Source organism: Cenococcum geophilum (assembly GCF_001692895.1).
Source record: "Cenococcum geophilum 1.58 unplaced genomic scaffold K441scaffold_98, whole genome shotgun sequence".
Taxonomy (NCBI): Eukaryota; Fungi; Ascomycota; class Dothideomycetes; order Gloniales; family Gloniaceae; genus Cenococcum; species Cenococcum geophilum.
The window spans coordinates 41,541-65,285 of NW_027137656.1; the positions used below are offsets into that span (position 1 = coordinate 41,541).

General features: G+C 34.6%; 1 protein-coding gene across 1 annotated transcript; it reads left to right on the forward strand.

Annotated features, from left to right (window-relative positions):
• The first annotated feature begins 728 nt into the window (after positions 1–728).
• K441DRAFT_623698 (uncharacterized protein) lies at positions 729–1,696 on the forward strand. The gene is made up of 3 exons (XM_067646050.1): positions 729–1,084; positions 1,151–1,211; positions 1,272–1,696. Exons 1-3 carry the CDS (start codon positions 770–772, stop codon positions 1,679–1,681), a joined length of 786 nt encoding a protein of 261 aa, XP_067496538.1. The 5' UTR covers positions 729–769; the 3' UTR covers positions 1,682–1,696.
• The last annotated feature ends 22,049 nt before the right edge of the window (positions 1,697–23,745 follow it).

A 23,745-nucleotide genomic window follows, 5' to 3' on the forward strand; every position in this document is an offset into this window, starting at 1 on the left:
GCTTGTCTAGAGTTGTCTCTGCGATGAGGAAAGTTTGGATAGCGTGTATAAGCTTTATTAGAAGTTAGAACACAGTCTCTATCACCAAATTATGCCCACTAGTGAACTCACTCGAGACTGGCCAGCGAAATATGTGAAATAGTCGATAGAGTAGCAATCGGAATTCCAGGGACGAGGTTTACTCTTATACACTGAGCATTAGCACTCTAACTTTAGGTAGAAGGCAATCGATGCAAAAAATTTTAAATTCTAAAATTAAACTTTTTAAATTTAAATTTTTAAAATAGAGTTAAGCAGCGCAGAGGACGCATGAATCCATATGGGGAACTGAAGCTGCGGCGGTTTCCAGTTCAACAAGAGCCATCTCCCGTATGTAGGTGTCGACCTGAAAATGAGGTCATAAAAGAAGGACTCGTGTATCGATTAATCTATGAAGAAAAAGGGACTATGTATATATAGTGGGGGTTACAGGCAACAGAGATAGGTACTAGGCAACTGGAACAGGTAACAGGCAACTGAGACAATCCGTCTCAGTTCGACAGTATGCATGGTGCGAATAAGTGAAGCGGTCCCGTAGACGAGGATCCTCTCTTGAACAGTTGCAGGTAAGACTCTGCCGCTGATCACGCGGCTAATTAGAGTTCTAAGTTTAAAGGCAGCAAGTATCCTAGATAACCCCGCTTCTTTATAAGGCCGCAGAAAACACTGTCCATTTTACACCGCTGCCCACAGCCCTCCCCACCCTTACATTCTATCATTTCTTCCAGCCATGTCCGAACCAGCACTACAGCTTAAGAGTATTGATGAGGACGATCTCTGCTTCCCTATCCTTAGAGAATTCCTCCAGCCTAACAGCTCACGGTCACCTGCGGAGGCCGCCTGCCTCATTAACGCCCTCAGTCCTACGCATGAGAAACCACATAACGGAGGCTCTATCGACGGTTTCTTGTGGGCAACATGGGAGACATTTATAGAAACGGCCAGCCAGATCCCGCATGATTATCCAGCACTGCAGAAACTTGTGGAAATCATTCAGGAGCTTACGAAGCTGCCACCGGTAGCGATTAAGTTGCCATATTTACAGGTACGCTACTGGATATCATACACCTGACGAAGCGCTTTTATGTAGGCTAGCAATTAACGTTAGGAGGAATCGGCCCTTTGGACCGACGTTTTTGTGCTTAACTCAAGCATACGGGAGGCATGGGACCGTAAGTAGCTGATATACGCTTCCTTATACTTTTGTCTTTTGCTTATCATCTTCCGTCTAGCACCTACCTTTGAGACCACCTCTAAGGACGTAAAGCAGGAATGGATCAGTCTAAATTCCTTTTCAGCGCGGCTTCTAAATGCCGGTCTGCTAGGAGGTACTAATATCCCCACGTGGGCGCTTCGGGACGCGTTAGAGGAAGATATATCATTTGAGCCCGCTCGGGATACTATTGTAGCGGCTGCTGCTGAATGGATTTTACATGCTCGTAATGCGCTTTTTACGCGTATCTCTAAAGAGCCTGCCAATCCTGCCACATTACAGGCCACAGCGCAAGGACCGCTATATAAGGGAAAGGCTGGTTTGCCGCTAGAGAGGTGGACGTTTTGGAAACGTCGGTTTTGCGAAATAAGCGATGATCTCGGAGAACCTGTTAAGCAGGCGGCGATCAAAGCAGCAGAGATTATGTAACTGATTAATGCCAGCCATTCCATTTTTATAAAATACTCTTCACTTACTTACTATACTTTCTAAATTTTAGAATAAGGAGATCGTAGCTATCTACTAAATACTTTATCCTTTATCCCGTTAAATCGCTTTTAATAATTATTAATAAGAACTTATTAATTAATTTAAGTTAAATTTAACACTTATATTAATAAATATAAAGCCTTTAATAGAGGTTAATATTTTGATATTTTAATATATAAGCCTGACCTTTAAAGTTAAGTCGTTTAATATAACTGTAAGGGATATTATCACGGCGGGGTACAGCTGAGTGTGGTCCGGAAAAAGTTGAACGCGGTCGATGGGGTCGACGAAAACCAAGCGTGGTCACCAATGGAGCCGCCGGAAAAAGGTCAGTGGTACCCAACTTTTACCTAAAATAGTAGAGCTACTGCTTCGCAGAGCATACCCCTTTGCCAATACCTTCTCTATAAATTACGGAATCTTATCATAGACTAGTCTACCATTAGTAGACCAAAAGCACCTTCCCATTCTAGTAGAGAACTCATCTTCCAGCAGCGAGCTCTAGAGAGATATTAGGTTCCTTATCTATAAGCTTACTTTTTTATCCGCTAAGCTTACTTCCCTTTTCCTTAATTATTTAATTAATTTTATATAAGCTTATTATAAAGGTAATAGTATTAGGCTAAACTAAGTTTTAGTAAAATCCTACGGCACTAATATAGCAGATATTAACTAGTAGGAGGTCCGCTAGTTTCCTTATAGTTATTTTCTAAACCATATTTTACGGTCTAGGGTTTATAACCTTTTTTAGCTTCTATTCCATCTTTTATAGGTTATCCCTCTAATTTATTAGTTTAGTATAATGTCTAATATCCCTTACTATTCTTTATAGCTATATAGGGCCTAAGCTCTCTATAGGGGGCTTTTTTAAATCACTACTAACTTTCTAGGTCTTTAATGCGGGTGGTATAACATAGGTAGTTTAGGGGCGATATAGTACACAGATCTATTGCGAATTAAGCTATATATCTTTCTTAAAGGCCTAGTCCCTATATATAGCATCAGCCTAGTAAATAGTCTTAATCTAGGGCTATATAAGGTTTTCTATTATAATGCTAATTTCTTTTATAAAAAAAGGGGTTAGGGGTAGGGTTTTGGGCTAGATAAGCTGTCTACTCTATATATGGAGCTATAAGCCTAAATAGGCTAGCTATTTTCGCCTTAAGATTATATTATAGCTACCTAGGTCCATAATAAGGAAGGGGATATTATATTACCTTTATTTATTAACATAGAGGTAAATCTATAAGATAGTTATAATAGGTCGCTCTATCCGCCCATTATACCTATAGATAGGAATTAATTTAGGCAGTTCTTTAATAGGCGCATTTAAAAAGTTAGCCAGCTTTATAGTATACTAGGTATCTATTAAGGTAAAGGTATTTACTCTAGAGTTAGCTAAAGTAGAGGTTAAAACTTAGTATCTATTACAGAATAAAGTATAAGGAATAGTATAGCTTCTTTTACTAACTAGCAAATCTAGATTAACATCTAATATATTAATCCCTTTTAACCCTAGAGAGGAGTCTTTTTTTAGGGTTCCTCTTTTTCTAACTCTATGCTATTCTCCTAGATTAATAAAATCTTATCTGCTTTTATATTTATTAGGTAATCCTTTATATAGTAGCCTTTTTAACTATAAAAAAAGTAAGCTCCTTAATTACTAAGGGCCTATATATAGGGGTTGCTATATATAGGCTAAGCATTCGCTAGACTTATAGTAAGACTAGCCGTATAGCTAGCTGCTAAATTAGCGGCGGGCTATATGGGTGGTATTATAGGGGTTACTAATTGTGCTAGGGTATTGCTGGCCGTTCTTATATTACTTATAGTCTAATTTAAAGAGTTTCTAGCTTTATACTATTTAGCATATACCTTAATTCGGCGGAGGCCTTAGTTAATAGCTGAGCACTAGTCTATAAGTTCCTTTAGCGTCTATATAGTAGTAAAAACTAGTAGTATAGCTCGCTGCAGGTCTAGGGTAAGCTTATTAAATAGGTCTAGTATTAGATCTTCCTAGGGAATTTAAGCTAAGAAGGTCTCTGTCGTTTTTATATTTAGGCTTTTATAATTAAGTCGGGCGTTTTATACTTTAAAGGGGTCCTTATAAATAGAAGATAGGTAAACAATTATCTCTTTTTTAGAGAGGAAGGGATCTGCTAAGTCCTATACGTATTACGGACGTAGGTGCGTCTATACGTCCCTACCGGTACGGCTAAGGACGTAGGCCATTTTAGCCTAAGTGGCAGGGAAGTGGTCCGTATTAACTTTAAGCTTATTTTATAATTAAAGCTTCTAATTATTAAATATAGGGTTAGTTTCGTCTATAAGTAATAGGGGGTCCGCGACCTTTATAGACCGCGATAATACTAATACTATACGTTAGGCTAAAGCCTTAAGGACTATAGTAAGTCTCTAGGTATTTAATAACTCTTTACTAAATATAAGGGGTTCTCTAGCTTTAAGCAGCTTTTAAAGTTATTTAATTTTAGTATTATCTATTATAAGCTCCACCTAGAAGTTTAAGTTAGTTACTATTTTACTATCGGAGGTATTTAAGGGTCCTACGGCTGCTTTACCGGCCGCTGTGGTTCTTGGTATAGTAATATAGTTATTAAGGTAACTTTTAGTAGAATTCTATAGGGGTTTTAGTCTATGCGTATTCTGTAGGTCTTATTATTCTTTTCTATTCTTCTAGTTCTGTTTTATTCTTCGAGTTCTAGTAATAGTCTTTAGGTTTATTTCTATATTCTATTCTTATTTATAGTCTATAAATATTTTTAAGTTCCTTCTTAGGAAGAGTAGACAAGCTTTAAATAATATTAGCAACTTAGTTAATTAAGGCACAAGTATAGTAAAAGGGTCGCGCAAGCCTATATAATTGGATTGTCTATAAACAAGGATTTAAAGCTAGAGAAAGGAAAGGAGATGGAGGGTAGCGCCGCTTAACGTTATATATAATCCTCTAATTACATAATAGTAATTATCTAAAACTGTATAGAACTATCTACGACTATCTACTACTGTTTGCTATAATTTACTAGTTTCCATTAGCGCTATAATAAAGGGAGCACCTACTTCTCTATAAAGGCTTTAAATATTATAAAGGTAATAAAGCCTTATAGAATAAAGTAGCTTAGATATCCGTCTACTATTAGCGCTGGTAAAATACTCCACTTCTCTAACCTTTTAAGTGGGCGTATAACTCTATAACCAGATTTAATTAGTGCCTAACTATATTTTATATTACCTGTTCTCTAGTTTAAAGTAGACTTATTAAAGAAGATAAGCTAATCTACTACCTAGCTCTTTTATATACTAATCTATATATTATATAGATGTAACGGAATCCCCCAGAAGGTACATATTAGATAAGACAGTAAGAGGTTTTATCTATGTCCTATCCATATTCTATTTATATTTTAGATAACACAGTTAGATAAATAAGGGGCGAAGGGTTTTACTAGTGTCTTAAAAGGATTATATAGGGAAGCTGGTTCTCCTCTAAAGAAGAACTAGTAATTAGTCTCTAAATAAAAAAAGTTAGAAAGCATTTATCCTTTATTACGTAAAGATTGTTCTACCTTAACTTATCTTCTACTTACCTATAACTCTTATTCTATACTATTAATTAGGTAATTATACATTCCGGTTAAACTAGCCTCTTATAATTTTAATTACTTATAATCCTTTACGGAAAGAATATACGTTTATTAATTAATAATAATGGGCTATACTTCCTTACCCCTAAAATAACGCCCCTACTATAAGAGGCTTAGAGAGTCTCCCTAAAGGAGTATATTCCCTCTTCCTATAAAGAAGCCACGGCTAGTCTATTTAACCTTACGAGACCCTTAGAAATAATTACCGCTAAAAAGTCATTAGAGCGGTCGCTATATAAGACCCTATAAAAAAATAAAGGAGTTAAAGATATAATTAAGATAAGTATATTAAGACTACTAAAAATAATTGCAAGGATAATTAGGGGAAGTATAAATACCTTAAACACGAAGCGGACTTAAAAGGGCAATGCTATACTATACTGTAATATTAGAAAAACCCAAATTCCGTATAAAGGAATCTAGTAAGTATAATAGTCATAGTCTCTAGAACTGTAATTGTTTTATCTATTAATGCGAAACTAAGTTTTAGCTAGATTTAAAACGTTACTCTAATAAGTATAATTAGACACTAATTACTTCTACCTTCCTACGTGGCACTGTTAAGAGTTTATAGACACGCTATAAGAAGAAACTTACTATACCCCTTAAATTTAGCAAACTTAAGTCCTAGTTAGTTAATTAGGTCTAAGACCCTACTAATTAAGGGATAGATTATAACTAGTAATACTATAACGCTAAATAGTAAGAAGGCTAGAGTGTAGTCTAGTTTATAAACTACTTAGAATAACTAGAAGATAATATACCCTACTTAAACCTATAGGATAACACTATATAACTTTACCAGCTACTTACTAAGTTATAACTTAAGATTTAATAGGCTATATAGGAAAAGGGCGAAATTCCTACCTCTTAAGAAAAGCTTATCTCTAAAGTTACTTAGATTAAAAATATTAAAAAAGACTATTTAGGTAAGCGAAAGGAATAAGACGCTAATAATAAAGAGCGTAGGACTAAACTTAGATTTAATAATAGGGGTAGATTCCAACCTAACCACTTTACGAAAGAATAACGTAGGTAGGCTTTAAAGCCCTAAAGCAACGCTAGTTAGCCCTAAAATAATAATAGGCAAAAACTTAATCTAAATAAGTAAAACCAAGAGTTATGTATTTGTTATAACTATGGTAAAAATGGCTATATAAAGCGCTTATACTAATAAAAGAAATAAGAGTTAAATTAATTGGGAAAAAAGAGAGCCTAGTAGATCTTTACTCCCTTATACTAGGCTAATAAGAGAAGAAGGGAGTAAGCTACTATATAGTTATTCCTGTCTCTATTTAAGTTAATAATAAATAGGTAATATAAGACTGCCTTATAGACAGCAGCGCGACTATAGGGTTTATTTCTTAATTACTAGTAAAAGAATTAGATTTAGACCTTAGCGGTTTATAAGTGCGCACTATTTAAAGTATTAGAGGCTACTAGATTCTATATTATAGGGAATAGGCTTTTTTTATAGCTAGCTAGGATCGCGATAGTCTATAGAATATATAGGAGATACGCTTCTATACCGCAGAAATTAAGGGGTATAACTTTATTTTAGGATACCTATAGCTTTACTAAGTTAATCTAGACATTAATTAGCTTTTAGCCTTATATTAACATTAGGAGTTTTAACTATATATTATAGTTAAAGATTAAAAGACTTTCTTAAACTATATATAAGAAGAAGGGTAGGCATATATTATATATACTACTCTTAATACTAAGAACGGGGACACATAATATTTATTTTTAAATATTTAGCTATATACAGTTAAGGAGCTAAAGATTCTATAAGAATATATAAACTTAAAGGATGTTTCTAATAAAGAGGCTATATAAACCTTACTTAACCCTATATTAGTTAAGTATAAGATAAATATAGGGGATAAACAACCTCCTTTTAAACTACTATATAACCTATTGGAAAATTATAACATAGCCCGCCTCCACGTCGCCATACGGCCAAAAAGACTAAGAGTGCTTACGAACTTGTCGCAAGCGCGGCGGGACCTAATATATATACTCTTACAAAAATAAGCTGGCGGTATTATATACTAGCGTCTATATATTACTTGGCAGCATCTACCTCAACAACGCACAATGCTGAGACCTCCCGCAATATTCGCGAATATCAAACGCAGTCACTACGTGGCTAATTCGCTTTTAATATTACTAAACTTATTAATATTCATTATACATTTATCATCCATTCGTTTAAGAATTATTTTATAACGCTATTACTGCTTATAACCAACTAGAAGACTTATACGTGTATATAATCCCAACAAGCAAACCCACCTAAATAACCTACCTTAACTACACCATCGTCTACAACCGCTACATCCTCCTTTACTAGTTCTATAATGCCATCTAAGGCTAATATACGCACCGCTGCCGTAGAAGAGCGCGAAATTGCTAAAGAGTAAAGGGAATAAGCCTAAGATAAAAGGGAGATTTAGAAGTATAAGGAAGAGCGCAAAGCCTACTTAGCGGAGGAGGCTTACTAGCATAAATACCACCTAGCTTAAATAGCTTAATTATAGTTAGGCTTGGCCGCTTTAGCCTTATAGGCCACCACAACAGCTGCTATAGCTAATGTCCTTAGTGAGCCTCTCCCTCCTAGCATAAAGTCGCTTGAACTCCGCCTTCCTAGTGTTATAAAAAGGGATTACCTAGACATTTTTAAGGGTACCTTTAATCTAGTAAACCTCGCCTATCTTTAAGTCTATACTGCTTAAATTAAGATCGCCAATAAGACACGGATTAAGAATAGTACTCTAGTTATAAGGAAGGCAAAGGTAGACAGGAAGCTATTTATAGATAAAGGCGTCTAGTTTAAAGGTTTTACTAACTATGTAGTTATTACTAGCACCCTCTATATATACCCGCTGGACCTTATTGCTAGCATACTTCTCTAAATAAATATAATTCGTACCTTATTAACCTAGTATATCTAGGTAGATTATATACTTAACTTAGCACTTAACTATTATACCTTTATAATAACCAATGGCTAACTAAAGCCCGCTAATTAGCAAATACTAGCCTAGTATACAGCGCCATACCTTATAATGTCTAGTGCTATCGGCTTTGCCGCCTTAAAGAGACCTAGGTTAGATACCTCCTATACCTCTAATACCTACCGCAGGTTTAATAGCAAAGGCTATAATAATATAGCTTACAAATACCCGCATAAGTGCTTAAAGTGTAGTAAAGATCACACTGTATTATCTAAAGCTTGCGCCTAGAAATAGTAAGGCGAACCTTACAAAGTAAGGTCTAGCCTAATAATAACACTAACTTTAATTATACGCCTAGGACCTAGGCTTAATACGTCACTATTATTCTCTACCTTTATAAAGGCGAAGGCTCTCCACTACTCTCTATTACCCCTAAGGATCTTAGTATAGCACTCCCTTCTATTTAACTACCTAGGCAATCTACTAGCCACCTTAGTAGGCATCTTAACCTATAGCTGCAAGATAGGAGCTAAGTCTATCCCTACCCTAAGATCTTATAGGAACCATAACTCCTCTTAGAATAACGCCAACCTTATCTCTAAGAAGATAATATCAGACCTTAAAAAAGGATATATTAGAATCGCGACAGGGCCTATTATAGTTTTACCTCTTAGCCTAGTGCTAAAATCGGATGGAGAATACCGCCGAATTTACAATCTCTCCTTTTTACTAGTATCTTTAGTTAATGACGCAATCCCAGAAGAATATAAAGCACTAGTATACACTATAGTTACCGCTATTTAAGCCCACGTTATTTCTATAGGTTGTAGATATCTACTACTTAAAAGAGATATTAAAGACGCGTTTTATATAGTCCCCCTATCTTATAGGGCAAGAACATTAATAGGCTTCTCCTAAGAAGGTATTACCTACTAGAAATACTACCTATCCTTCGGTCTTTAAACTGCGCTGCTTATATTTAACCTCTTCGCGAAAGGCCTATACTAAATACTCTATTTATAACTACCTTATAAGGTAGAACACTACCTAAATAACTTTATTTTTATCCTTACTAACCCAAACAACTTAGCGGCTGTCACCTAAACTTATATCTCTATCACTAACTCCCTAGGTATCCCTTAAAATAGCTCTAAAGACATAGCAGGAACTATTATTAAAGTTCTAGGATATACTATTAACACTATATAAATATAAACGCGATTATTACTACAGAAATAATTACGTGCTATTAAGAAAGTCACTACCGCACTCTAATACGGCTTATTATCGTTCCTTTAAGCCTAGCAGCTTGCGGGCTACCTTATATAGTGCGCCCATATAATTAAACTTAGTTAATCTTACTTTAGATCCCTTTAGATCTTTATTACTACTTAGCCGAAGACTCTAGCAAATAAGTATAAACCTAGGCAATTTAGCACTAAGTTGCGAAGTGACTTATATATCTAGCTTAACCTACTTACTACGAGTAATAGGGTATTGTTCTTTAACGACGTTAAGCATACCTGTATTTATCTCTTTATTAATACCTCTACCTAGTTTAGGTTTGGCGGCTTTTACTTTTTTAAGGAACTTAAACATGAGGATAACTAGTAGTAGTATATAGCTAACCTCCCTTAATCTTAGGCGTTTAGCACATTACCTAAGCCCAGTTAATAAGTAGACTATATTAATCCGAAAGAGATATATGCTATTACTTACGCATTTAATCTATAGTCTACTAACTAGCAGTATAGCGCGCTATCTATTTACACTAATAGTATAGTGGTTTACTAGGGCATTAAGAAAACCGTTATCCGTGGCGTAGCAAATAAATCGCTCTGTAAGATTATACTGGCTGCTATAGCTTACGATATTACAATATCCGCGAAGTAGATCTTAGGTAATTTAAATAGCTTAGCTAATACACTATCTTAATTCTAGGCCGCGGCTATCTATTAATTCTGCCCATATTAGGCCCTTAATTTATTACTACTAAAGCTAATAAGTTTTTAATAGGTGCTGTAAACCCAACGGACTACTTATAACCGCCTATAAACTTTAAAGATAATATTAACGCGCCATCTAACCTCTACGCGCTCCTTCTCTGGAACGGCCTTACGCTAGTAACCTATAGGAACTATTCCCTAGTAGTTAATAGCTAGGAGTTATACTACGCACTTAAAGGAGTCTCCCCCTACCTAGCTAAGCCGCGTGAACTAGGTGAATGGATTACCCGCTATATATTTAGTACCTTCTAGCTATAGATAGGTAGGCTTAAGGCCGAAACCTTACGAGCCTACGTCTCCGCAATTCGCTCGCGCTACGTAGATTACGGTATCTTAATTATAGCATTTAAGGATCCTATAGTACACCGATTACTTACTAGAGCAGCCGCTATCTCTCCCTTAGTAAAAAAGGACAAGTAACCCATTACTAGGGACATTCTAGCCCAGGTAATGATATACGGCCCATTGCTACTAGATGTTAACACTAATGCCGTATTCACCCTCGCATTTGCTAGATTTCTATAGATAGGCGAGATTATATATACTATGGCGGAGCTTAAGAACCAAACAATCTTCCTAGCGAAAAAGGCCACTTAATACGATATCACCTTTACGCCTAGTGAGATAATATTCCGCCTTAAATAGAGTAAAGACGATAAGCAACACTAGGGCGTTAACGTCGCCATTACGGCGGTAGGCGGCCTATTATACCCAGTCGCTGCTATAATAAAGCTGTTTAATAGGGACCCTTAACCCCTTAACTCTCCCTTATTTAGTCTTAATAGTAAACCCTTTACCTTTCTAGGGGTTCGTAAGATCCTTTCCTCCTATCTAGTAGCTGCTAGGATTAACCTAAGTAGTTACTTAAACCACTCCTTCCGCTAGGGCGCTGCCCAGTTCGCTAAAGATTTAGGGTGTTTATATTAGCAAATTCAGCAGCTAGGTCAGTGGTTATTAAAAGCCTTTTGCCTATATATTAGGATTAAGACTACTAACCTCTGTCGCCTTAACTCTTACTTTTAGTATAGTATACCGCTCTTAGCGTAAGGATTACTATGTAGTAGGTTAAGATATTAAGAGGGCCGCTAAGGCGCTAGTAGTAAGTAAGCTAATAGCAATTTTCTATGCCGGGCATAGAAAATCCTAATTAGTTAGCTTATAACTTAGGGTTAGCAGAATATAGCAGAATACGATAATATAGCAGAACTTAGCAGAATGCGATAATATAGCAGAACTTGGCAGAATGCGATAATATGGCAGAATTTGGCAGAATATAATAATGTGGCAGAATTTGGTAGAATATGATAATGTGGCAGAATTTGGCAGAATGCGACAAGGTGGTAGAATTTGGCAGAATATAGCAGAATGCGGTAATGTCTTATTAGGCGTAGGAGCTTCGCTTAGGGATATCTGGCCGCTTTAGGGCAAATCCTTAGTAGATTTAAGTGCTAGGAACTAGTAAAACTGCTAAGAACTAGCCCTAGAGCGACCTTATAGCCCTGCGCCTCCCAATTATATAAAAATTAAAATATCCCCTTACGTGACTGCGATAGATAGATACTAGCGTCTATATATTGCTTAGTAGCATCTACCTCAGCAACGCATAATGCTGAGACCTCCCGTAATATTCGCGAATATTAAACGCAGTCACTACGTGGCTAATTTGCTTTCCCTACCCGCCATCCCTTGCACTTAGTATGCATTATATATAGATAGCGCTTTAAGGTAATTCTTTAGTAGGTGCTAGGAACTAGTAAAACCACTAAGAGCTAGCCTTAATGCGACTACTATAGTTAGATAGTCTTATAGCTATAGGCTTGCGGTTAGGGATATCTGGCCGCTTTAGGGCAAATCCTTAGCAGATTTAAGTGCTAGGAACTAGCAAAACTGCTAAGAACTAGCCCTAGAGCGACCTTATAGCCCTGCGCCTCCCAATTATACAAAAATTAAAATATCCCCTTACGTGACTGCGATAGATAGATTAATATATAGTAAATAATCTTTAAAGAGGATAGATTTAGCCCTTTATAAGCCTAGTAGGGGCACTAATTATATTTATACCTAAGAAGGATAAAACCCTTCGCCTCTATATTAACTATTAGGCGCTAAATAAGATTACTATAAAGAATTGCTACTTATTACCCTTAATAGGGGAGCTTATTAATAGGCTATTAGGCGTAAAAATATTTATAAAATTAGATCTAAAAGATATATACTATTAAATCCAAATTAAAGCCGGCGATAAGTAGAAAACGGCGTTCTAAATATAATACGGCCACTTTAAGTACCTAGTAATACTATTTGGGCTTACTAACACACTAGCGATATTTCAGGCCTATATTAATAAGGTATTACTAGGCCCATCAGATACAATATATATAGTCCACTTTAATAACATTATAGTCTACTCTAATAACTATAAAGTATATACGTACTACGTACGAATAGTACTAGAAAGACTATAGGAATATAAGCTCTATATAAACCAAAAAAGTACACATTTTATACTACTAGTATTAATTTTTTAAGCTTTATTATTAGTATTAATGGAGTATTAATAAGGAAAAGTTGGGTAGACGCTATTAGGGAATAGCCCTACCTTATAATATTTAGAGAAGTGTAGGTTTTTTTAGGTATAGTGAACTTCTACTAAACGTTTATTATTTACTATTTATAAGTAATACTCCTAATTACTAATCTACTAAAAGGATCTAAGAATAGTAAGAAGTTAGGCCCCTCTATATTTAAGGAAGCTACTAAGTAGGCTATAAACTAGTTAAAGAATTTGTTTATATCGGCGCCTATCCTAATATACTTCTACTAAAAGCTATATATATACCTTAAAACGAATATATCCAGCTTTACCCTAGGGGTAATTATATCTTAATTAAAAGACGGAGAATGGCGTCCTATAGCGTTTTAGTTAAGGAAAATGACCCCTATAAAATAGCGTTATATAACGCATAACTAGAAGCTACTTATAATAGTTATAGTAATAAAGCACTGGCGGCATTATTGTATAGGAAGCAATTACCCTATTAATGTCCTTATAGATTATAACAACCTAAAATACTTTATAATTATAAAGGTATTAAGTAGTTAATAAGCTAGATAGGCAGAGGTACTATTATAGTATAACTTTAAAATTACGTACTGCCTATGAAAGATAAATCCCGCTAATAGGTTATTAAGATGTCTAGATTATAAGATAGAAAGGATCTAGGATAGTATAGGGGAAATAATCCCTATATTGTAAAATTTGCTTAGGAAAGAAAACTCTTTTTCTAAAACTATAGAATTTTATAATAGAGTAGAGGTCCTAGTAATATAGCTATAAAGCGCCATAATTATAGAGCCGTAGGATATAGTTATGGACTAGGTTATAGGCCATGCAGATATTATAAAGTTAGCGTACCCTAGAATTAGTGAGAATTCTATAAAATGTGCTAAGGGTATTACGGCACCTTTAACTTAATAGCGTATTAGCTATAAATATCTAAATCTAAGGAGAATAGGTAAGATATCTATCTATAGCGTGGTATACTATATAATAGTAGAAGAATATACTAGCACTAATAGTTTAAAACGTCTTATACTACGCCTTATGTTTATAATAGCGGTAGGCAAAATAGAAGTAAGTAATCTATATAAAATATTTTTAAATCTTCTCCTTTAAGCATAATACAGGGACGCCTTTATTTTTAGGGAGAGGTAGAAAAATATAGTAGAGACTAACTTAGCTAAAGTTACTAAAAAGCTGTAGTAGTAAGACTAAAAGGGTTTGTTATACTTTAAGGGTACTATATATATCCTAAAGGACTAAGCGGTTTAAGATAAAATTCTAAAGGTCTTTTATAATAACCCTCTTAGGGGTTACTACGGTGCTAATAGAACCCTTAAGGCCGTTTAAAGGAAATACTTTTAAAATAGAATATCTAAAGTAGCTAAGGACTATATATTAAGATATAATATATACTAAAGGGTATAGATATTTAGACATCACCTATATAGTAAGTTATTAGTGCTTTTTATTCCGCAGAGACCTATATTAGAATTAATAATAGATTTTATAATAGGCTTACCCCCTACTAAAATAAGAACGGGAGAGGTTACTAATACTATTCTAGTAATCGTTAATAGATATACAGGGTTTTTGGGGTACTTTACTATTATAATAATAATTACGGCAGCAGAATTAGTAAACCTATTTTTAAAATAGTAGCTCTTATTTAGTACGCTAAGGGGAATTATATTTAATAGAGGTACCGTATTTAATAGCGTATTCTAGTCTTTATTCTATCTCTTATTAAAAATACGGTAAAGGATAAGTACTGCCTTTTACCTATAAATAAATGGGCTAATAAAGCGTCTAAATGTATTATTAGAACACTACCTCTACTGCTATATTAATTATTAACAAGATAGTTAGATATTGTAGTTAGCTTTAGCGCAATATATATATAATATAAGCATCTATAGTAGTATAAAAATAACCCCTTATAAAGCATTATATAGGGTAAAAGCAAATAACCTATAAAACGTTAAGGACATCGTTCCTAAAAGGGGGCACTAGTATATCTAAAAGAATTAAGCAAATAAGAATTCGTAGAAAAGAACTTAAAAAGTACTTACTAGACGCCTAGGCCGTATAAAAAAGGTACTATAACGAAAAATATATACTAAAAGAATTTAAGATAGGAGATAAAGTCTTACTATTTATAAAAAATATCTAAATAAAACGTATTAAGAAGAAGCTAGATTACTAGTAGCTCGGACCCTTTAAAATAGTTAGGAAAACTAAAGAAAATTAAGCCTATAAATTAGAACTATCGAAATTATATTTAATATATTCTATATTTTATATTTCCTTACTAAAGCTATACTAAAGAAGAGATGGTATAGAACTATTACTACCTAGCGAAATTAATAGGGAACTAAAATAGAATATAGAAGATATTTTAGACTAAAGATAGTGCTAAAAAAAAGCGCGAATATTTAGTTTATTAAGAAGGATACTTTTAAGCGTATAATAATTAGGAACCTAAGAAGTACCTTTAGCCGGGATATAATACGGCAATTAAAACCTTCCTAAGGACTATATTAGCGACTTAGTTAATTAAAATATAGGCACAGTAAAAGGGACGTGCAAGCCTATATGATTGGATTGTCTATAAACGAAAATATAAAGCTAAGAAAAGGAAAGGAGAAGAAGAGCAGCGCCATTTAGTGTTTTATAAGATCTTTACGTTACGTAACCGCAATATACGGCAATCTATAGCAACTTACCGGTGCAAAGTTCTACCAAGTTCTGTTAGTGCCGTAATATTACCACCCCCTCTAAAAAAGCCTACCCTTAGGCTTTATTGCTAAAAGTCTTAGCAAGAGAATCTAACTAATTAGATAACTTTAACCGCCGGTTAAAGTTCCTAAATATCTTAAGATCTTATATAACTAAGAAATTTCTAGGGTGTTTTTGTCCTTATATTCTTCTAGTAGCTTATTATCTTTATTATGCTAGCATTCTATCTACTTATCTAGGTACTTTAGCGGTCTAGGTTTATTAGGGTAACAGCTATAAAACTTTTAAAGCTTATAGGGACTACTTATAAAGTTCTATATAGGGTACTAAGTAAAGTTTAGGTTATATCCTTTCTAACTAATATAATACTTTAACGTTCCCTTTACAAGTTTATAGGCTAGTATTTCTTTAATTTCCCATTTATTATCGCTATTAACTTAAATTAGTAAGGGAGATTTATTCTTTTATCTAGGCAGTAGGTTATTTATAGCTTTCTATAGCTTATCCAGTAAGAAGATAGGGTAAACTTTAATTAAGTCTGGGAGCTTAACCTTATATAAATTACCTACTTTATTAAGAATCTTATACGGTCCTACTATTTTATAGTCTAGCTTATAGCTAGGCCATTCTATCTTCTAGTTCTTTGTTATAATCTAAACTATATCACCTACTATTTTATTAATTTTTAGGCCTTTTTTAGGTTTATACAGGTTACTTTCTAGGCTTCTTTTAAGCGCTTAGCGTACTACTAGGCTTCCTTATAAGATAGTTTTTCGTATATAGTCTAGGGCCCTTTTAGTCTTTCCTAATTAAAGCTTATATAGGGTAGGTAATCCATTTCTAGTTAAATAGGGGCAAATCCGGTAGAGTTATGGGGTAGGGTTACTTAGGCGTGGTCTATTAAAGGCAATAGTTTAGCCTAGTTATCCTAGAAGTAGTTAATAAAAGGCCAAAGTCTCTAGTCTAAGTATTAATTTATAATCTCCGTTTAACTATCTATTTAAAAGTAATATACTATAGAAAGCTTTAGCTTAATACCTAGGATTTAGGTAAACTTATTCTAAAAGGCTAATATAAACTGCGGCCTGCGGTTAGATATAATAGTATTTAATAGTCCGTAAATTTAGTAGACGTAGTAAATATATAGTTAGGCCGCCTCTTTAGCATTAATATTTTTATAATAGGGAATTAAAAACGGGCGCTTGCTAAAGCGGTTAACTAGGATTATAACTATATTATATCTATTATGGTCTAGAGGTAGCTTATAAAAGTCTATAGAGATATATTACTAGGGGCGGTTAGGTATTGGGAGGGGTTTTAATAGTCCTAGGGTTTTGTCTCGTGGAATTATAGACCTATAGTAGTTATTGCAGTTCCGTATATAGTGGTTAATATCTATAATTATTCTAGGCTAGTAGTAGCGGTTGCTAATAATCCTATAGGTCTTATTTTTTTTAGGGTAGGCCGTAGAGACCTAGGTATATACTTTAGCAATAAGCTAAGTCTATAAGTTCTGTTCCTCTACTACCACTAGCCATTTACGGTGCTTAAGTAGTCTACTTTTAAGGGACTATAGGCTAGAAACATTCTTTGCCTTTTTACGGTACTCCTGTAGAAAAGGGGCCGTATAGTTTACCTATAGTAGTTTATTAATAAGGTCTAGTTCTATAGAGTTAATAGAATATATCTTAGTATCTAAAGAGTCTATATTTAGTTCTACCTATATTTAAAAGTTAAGGTACTCTAGTTATAGTAGCGCTTAGGTCTATAATATGATCTTTACAGCTATCTAGCTATTTATATCCTATTTACGCCTTATAAGAGCGTCCACACGGTTAGTGGCGCCTAGCCTATATATAATTAGGAAGTTAAACTAAGATAGGGTATCCGCCTAGCGCGCCTATTAGGCCGTAAGGGCCTTTATTATTATAAAATATTCTAAGGCCTTATAATTAGAAACTACCTAAATAGACTTAAGGGTGCCTTCTAGTTAGGCTCGCCAGTGCTAAAAGCTAGAGATAATAGCCAGCATTTCTTTGTCGTAAATTAGGTAATTTAGTTTAGTATCTACTATAGTCTTTAAATAGTAAGTAATAAAGTACCATTCTCCGTCTGTTTACTTTTAAGAGTAAACGCTAGCTATAATACTATTTAAGGCATCGGTTTCTAGTATTAAGGGCCGTTTTAGGTTAAAGTGGGCAAGTAAGGGAGCAGAGACTAGTCGTTTCTTAAGCTTATTAAAGGCCTACCTATATACGGTGTTAAAGTAAAAGAGCCGGTCCTTATAGGTAAGTAGGCTTAGTGGCTAGGTAATTCTACTATAGTTCTTAATAAAGCGTTAGTAGAAGTTATAGAACCCTAAGAATAACTATACCCCCTTTATAGCCCTTGGGGGTACCTATTAGTTAATTATAGCCGTCTTTTTTAGGTCTACCTTAATCCTATTTATACTAATAATAAACCCTAAATACTTTATACACTTAACACAAAATTTTAACTTCTTAATATTGGCTTAGAGGCTAGCTTCCTAAAGCCATTATAGGACTCTATAGATATGCTCTTTATATTCCAGTTTATTTTTAGAGTGAATTATAATATTATCCAGGTATGCTATATAGAAGTTGTTAAGGTAGTTAAATAGTACATTATTTATATATCGTTGGTATATAGCTAGTCCGTTAGTTAGTTTAAAAGGCAGTACTTTATATTTATATATTCCGTAACGGGTCTAAAACGTAATAAAGTTTTCTAATTTAGGGTTTATCCTAATTTAGTAAAAAGCTTAGCGGATATTAAGCTTTATAAAGATTTTAGCTCTACTTATTCAGGCTAAAGTCTTATTAAGTAAAGGTAGTGGGTAGCGGTCTTTAAGGGTTAAATTATTAAGCTTATGGTAGTTAATGCAGAAATAAAGTCCTCTATTTAGCTTTTTAGTAAAAAGAATAGGTAAGTTAAAAGGGGCTTAACTAGGCTTAATAAAGCCCTTATCCAGGTTATTAATAAGATACTGCTTTATAGCCTATAATTTGGCGGTAAATTACTATTAGAGGGGGCTATAGCTAAGGGTAACTACCTTATCCGGCTTAATTTTAATCTTATAGTTGTATGGTCGGTAAGGCGAGAGTACATTAGACGCTACTTTAGAGAAGGTATTTTTAAATTTCTAGTATTAATAGGGTAGTTTCTGTTCTACTAGCTTCTTATCTATAAGCTTACCTTTTTCTTAGGCTAGGACTTCTTTCTCTTTATTTATTTAATTAATTTTATATAAGCTAGTTACAAAGGTAATAGTATTAGGCTAAACTAGGTTTTAGTAGAATCCTATAGCGCTAATATAGCAAATATTAACTAGTAGGAGGTCCGTAGGTTTCTTTACGGATATTTATTAGGCCGTATTTGCGGTATAGGGTTTATAGTCTTCCTTAGCTTATATTCCATTTTCTATAAGTTATCCTTCTAGTATATTAGTTTAGTATGTCATCTAATATCCCTAGCCTCCCTTTATGGCTGTATAGGGCCTAAGTTCTCTATTAGGGACTTAGCTAGGCTATTACTAACTTCCTAAGTCTTTAGTGCGGGTGGTGTAATATAGGTAGTTTAGGGACGGCGTAGTATACGGATCCGTTGCAGATTAAGCTATATATCCTTCTTAAAAGCCTAGTCCCTACGCGTTACATTAGCTTAGTAAACGGTGTTTATCTACGGCCGTATAAGGTTTTTTATTATAATACTAATCTCTTTTATAAAGGAAGGTGTTAGGGGTATAGTTTTAGGCTAGATAAGCTGCCTATTCTATATATTAAGCTATAAGCCTAAATAGGCTAGCTATTTTCTCTCTAAGATTATATTATAGCTTTTAAGGTCCGTAATAAGGAAGGGGATATTATACTACCTTTATTTGTTAACGTGGAGGTAGATCCGCAAGATAGTTATAATAGGTGGCCCTATTTGCCCGTTATAACCGCGAATAGGGATTAGTTTAGGCAGTTCTTTAAGGGGTGTATTTAAAAAGTTAGCCAGTTTTATAGCGCACTTTATATTAATTAAGGTAAAGGTATTTATTTCTAAGTTAGCTAAAGCAGAGGTTAAAACTTAATATTTATTATAAAATAAAGTATAAGAGATAGTGTAGCTTCTTTTACTAACTAGCTAACCTAAATTGATATATAATATATCGATCCCTTTTAACCCTAGAAAGGAGTCTTCCTCTAAAGTTCCTCTTTTTCTAGCTCTATACTATCCTCCTAAATTAATAGGACCTTATTTATCTTTGCCTTTATTAGGCAGTTCCTTATAGGGTAGCCTATTTAACCATATAAGAAGTAAGCTCTTTAATTACTAAGGGCTTATATACGGGGGTCGCTATATATAGGCTGGGTATACACTAGGCCCATAGTAGGGGTAGCTATACAGCTAGCTACTAAGTTAACTATAGGAGTTGCTAATTATACCAGGGCAGTATAGGCCGTACTTATAGTACTTATAGCCTAGTTTATAAGGTTTCTAGTTTTTAGCTAATTAGCGCGTGCCTTAATTTAATAGAGGCCTTAGTTAATAGCTAGGCAATAGTCCATAAGTTCCTTTAATGTCTATACTATAGTATAAGCTAGTAATACGGCCCGCTATAGGTCTAGGGTAAACTTATTAAAGAGGTCTAGTAGTAAGTCTTTCTAGGGGATCTAGGCCTATCCGGCTAGGTATAAAAAGTAGGTTTAGAAGGCTGAAAAGGTCTCTATTATTTTTATATTTAGGCTTTTATAGCTAAGGCGGGCGTTTTATACTTTAAAAGGGTCTTTATAAATAAAAGATAAGTATTTAATTATTTCTTCTTTAGAGATAAAGGGGTTTATTAAATCTTTAGTATATTATGGGCGTAAATGCGTCTAAGTGTCTCCGCTAGTACAGCCGAAGATATAGGCTATTTTAGCTTAGGCGTTAGGGAAGTAGTTTATATTAACTTTAAGCTTATCCTATAATTAAAGCTTCCAATTATTAAATATAGGGTTAGTTCCGTTTGTAAGTAGCGGGGGATCCACAACCTTTACTAACCGCTTTAGTACTATATAGGCCTTAGTTGATCTACTAAGGCGCTAAAATAGGGCCTAAAGGATTATAGTAAGTCTTTAGTTGTTTAATAATAACTTATTATTAGATATAGGGGTATCTCTAGCTTTAAGCAGCTCTTATAGTTGTTTAATTTTAGTATTAATAGCCGTAAGCTCCGCCTAGGGGGTTAAAACGTTAATTATTTCTTCGTCTAAATATAAGGTAAGGATATAGATAGGGAGTCTAATGGTAGAACAATAGGTATATTATATAGACAGAGACGAATCCTTAAGGGAAAAGGAGGAGTCTGTGTGCGAGGTAGGAAGGATTTTCCCTAGGTATATGTAGAGCACATGCCTTACGGGTAAGTCACCCCTAGGTTACCCTAGGGTCGCCTATACCTTGCGGCTATATAACTATCTACTTAGGTTTTACCTAATAATGCCCCCCCCCTTTAAAAAGGGTCGTCCCCAATCCTTTATATGCTTAAGCCTTAATAAAACCCCATAAAAAACCTTAGTAAGGAAAAAATTTAGAGGGGAAAGAGCGTTTTAATTTTGTGTATAGAGGGACGGGTAGTATATATACGCGGCGCGAAGATGTTAAGGAACTTTAACTAGCGGTTAAAGTTGTCTAATTAGTTAGATTTACCTTACTAAGACTCCCCCGCATTTAACTAAGCTAGTAGCGATTTTATATACCCGGTATAGAAAATCCTAATTAGTCTATTTAATAGGTAGAGCTAGTGGAGCTTAATACCGTCGCCTAAATTTAGTAGACTAGAAGTATTCTAAAAGCTCGCTTATATAGATAGGTCGCTAGTACCTCGCGGGTTAATTATAGGTTATTTATATACAGCCAGATTTATAAATAGTAAGGCTATATACCTATTAAACCCACCGCTAACTCTGCTTTAGCCTTACGCTATATCGGCGTAGCGCTATATATACTTCGTGGGTAGGTTATAGGTTACTTACGTATAGCTAGGTTTAGGATAGTAAGGCTATATATTCGTTAAATCCGCCGCTAACCTATACTTTAGCCTTACGCGTTATCTGTATAGTATATATATAGAATAGTATAAGTTATTAGTATAGGTTACTACCAGTGGGTTACTAGTGAGTTATAGACCTTAGTTAAATAAACCCTAGTTATAAACAGGCCTATTTTCTAATATATAAGTAATCTACTTAGCTAGTATAGAGTAACGGATTAGGTTTAGGAAGGGTACTTTCTAAATTAAGCTTCGTTGCTAGTATATGCTATAACCTCGCCTATAAGTTACTAGTATTACTAGGTTGCGTTAAAGTGTAGCTTATATAGGATATTAATAAATTAAAACTTTACCCCGTATATATGCCGCAGTTCTTATAGCAATCGTTGCTTATTCTTTAATCCCTTAGGATGTCCTCTACTCCGCTTTAATACAGGTTATATTTTAACAGCGGCGCTTACTTTTCGCCTACGCTTTAGCTATAAGGCTTAGGTATCCCACTTACGGTACTTATTTAGTAGTTATTAACAATTCTTAAGTTCTATCTTATATTTCTATTTATTATACTTATTTAGCTATCCTAGCTATTTAATAAGGTACTGTAGTTATCTAGCACAATCCTAGTAGGCGATAATTACTTTAACTTCCTAGCTACCTTCCTTAAGCTCTTTTACTGCCAGGGGTTAAAACCTAGGGCGTAACCTATAAGGCTTTAGTAGGGAGATATAAAAGACTAGGTGGAGCTATACTATAGTAGGTAGAAGCTCTAGCTTATATACTTACTGCTCTATACGCTTTAGGATCTAAAACAGTCCTATAAACTTATAGTTAAGCTTTTTATAGGGACGTTTTGTGTGGATATTCTTAGAGGAAAGCAGGACTCGTTTACTAACGGCGAAATGCTTAGCCAGATGGTAACGATTGTAGTATTTTACCTAAAGCTATTAGGCGTGCATTATTAACGCCGCTACTGCTTTATATATAAGGCACAGGCGTTATAAATACATCTCTACAAGTTTAACATTTATTGACTTAAACCCCTCCCTACCTTACTAGGCGTCTTAAACGCCGTCCAGGACTCTGTCTAAGACGTTTAGTAGCTAGCTATAGGCGAGCTTAATAGAGGAACGCTTTATTATAATATAGACCTTAGAGTTATAGGCAAAGGCCGCTTTTTTAAGTAGGGAGGCCTAATTAGACTATTCCTAGTTCGTAAATATGCGTAGGTATACCTTAAGCTCCTAGTTTTAACGCTCTGTCTAACTATCTATTTATAGGTAAAATGCGGTGCTAAGTTTACGTTAAACGTAGAGATGGTAGTATATAGTACTCTAGTACTCGCTTATAAATATACTACCCCTATTAGAGACAATATTATCTAGAGGCCCTATTTATATAAAGACTCTAAATAAGAGTTCTGCGAGTTGCGTAGTATTAATTATCTTATATACTAAATAGTAGCGTATTAGCTTCGTAAAAACGGTCTATAAGAACAAAGATGGAGTTATACTCTACGCCGTTAGGAGTCTTAAACTCTAGGAAATCTATAATAAAGTTAAGTAAATAATGCTACTAGGCTCGGGTGGGGGCCTAGAGAGGCTGCAGCTTACTATAGGGTTTATAGCGGCGCGATTTAGAGCGTTAGTAAGTATTATAATTATCTAGGCATTTATAGAGGTCCTAGGTAAGGCCGTTCTAAGTAAACTTCTATGCAATTACCTTAAAAGTACGGTTAAAACTATGGTAGCCGCCTATGGGATCGTTATAATTCCGCTTAAGGATCTCCTATTATAATAATGTGCAATTTAGCACCTAGACCTTATTGTTTTACCTTAGAAGTCCTTAATTATTAAGGGTATAGTCCTTATTACTAGTAGGAACTTGTCCCTAAGTTAACTAATTATATATAGAGCATATAAAGGCGTCTCTTTTTTATACTCTATGGATAAAATTAACTAGTAACCTAGGGGGTTATTCTATAAACGCCGTTTTAGCTAAAGCAGCTACTACTACCTCTTACTATGGCACGAGACT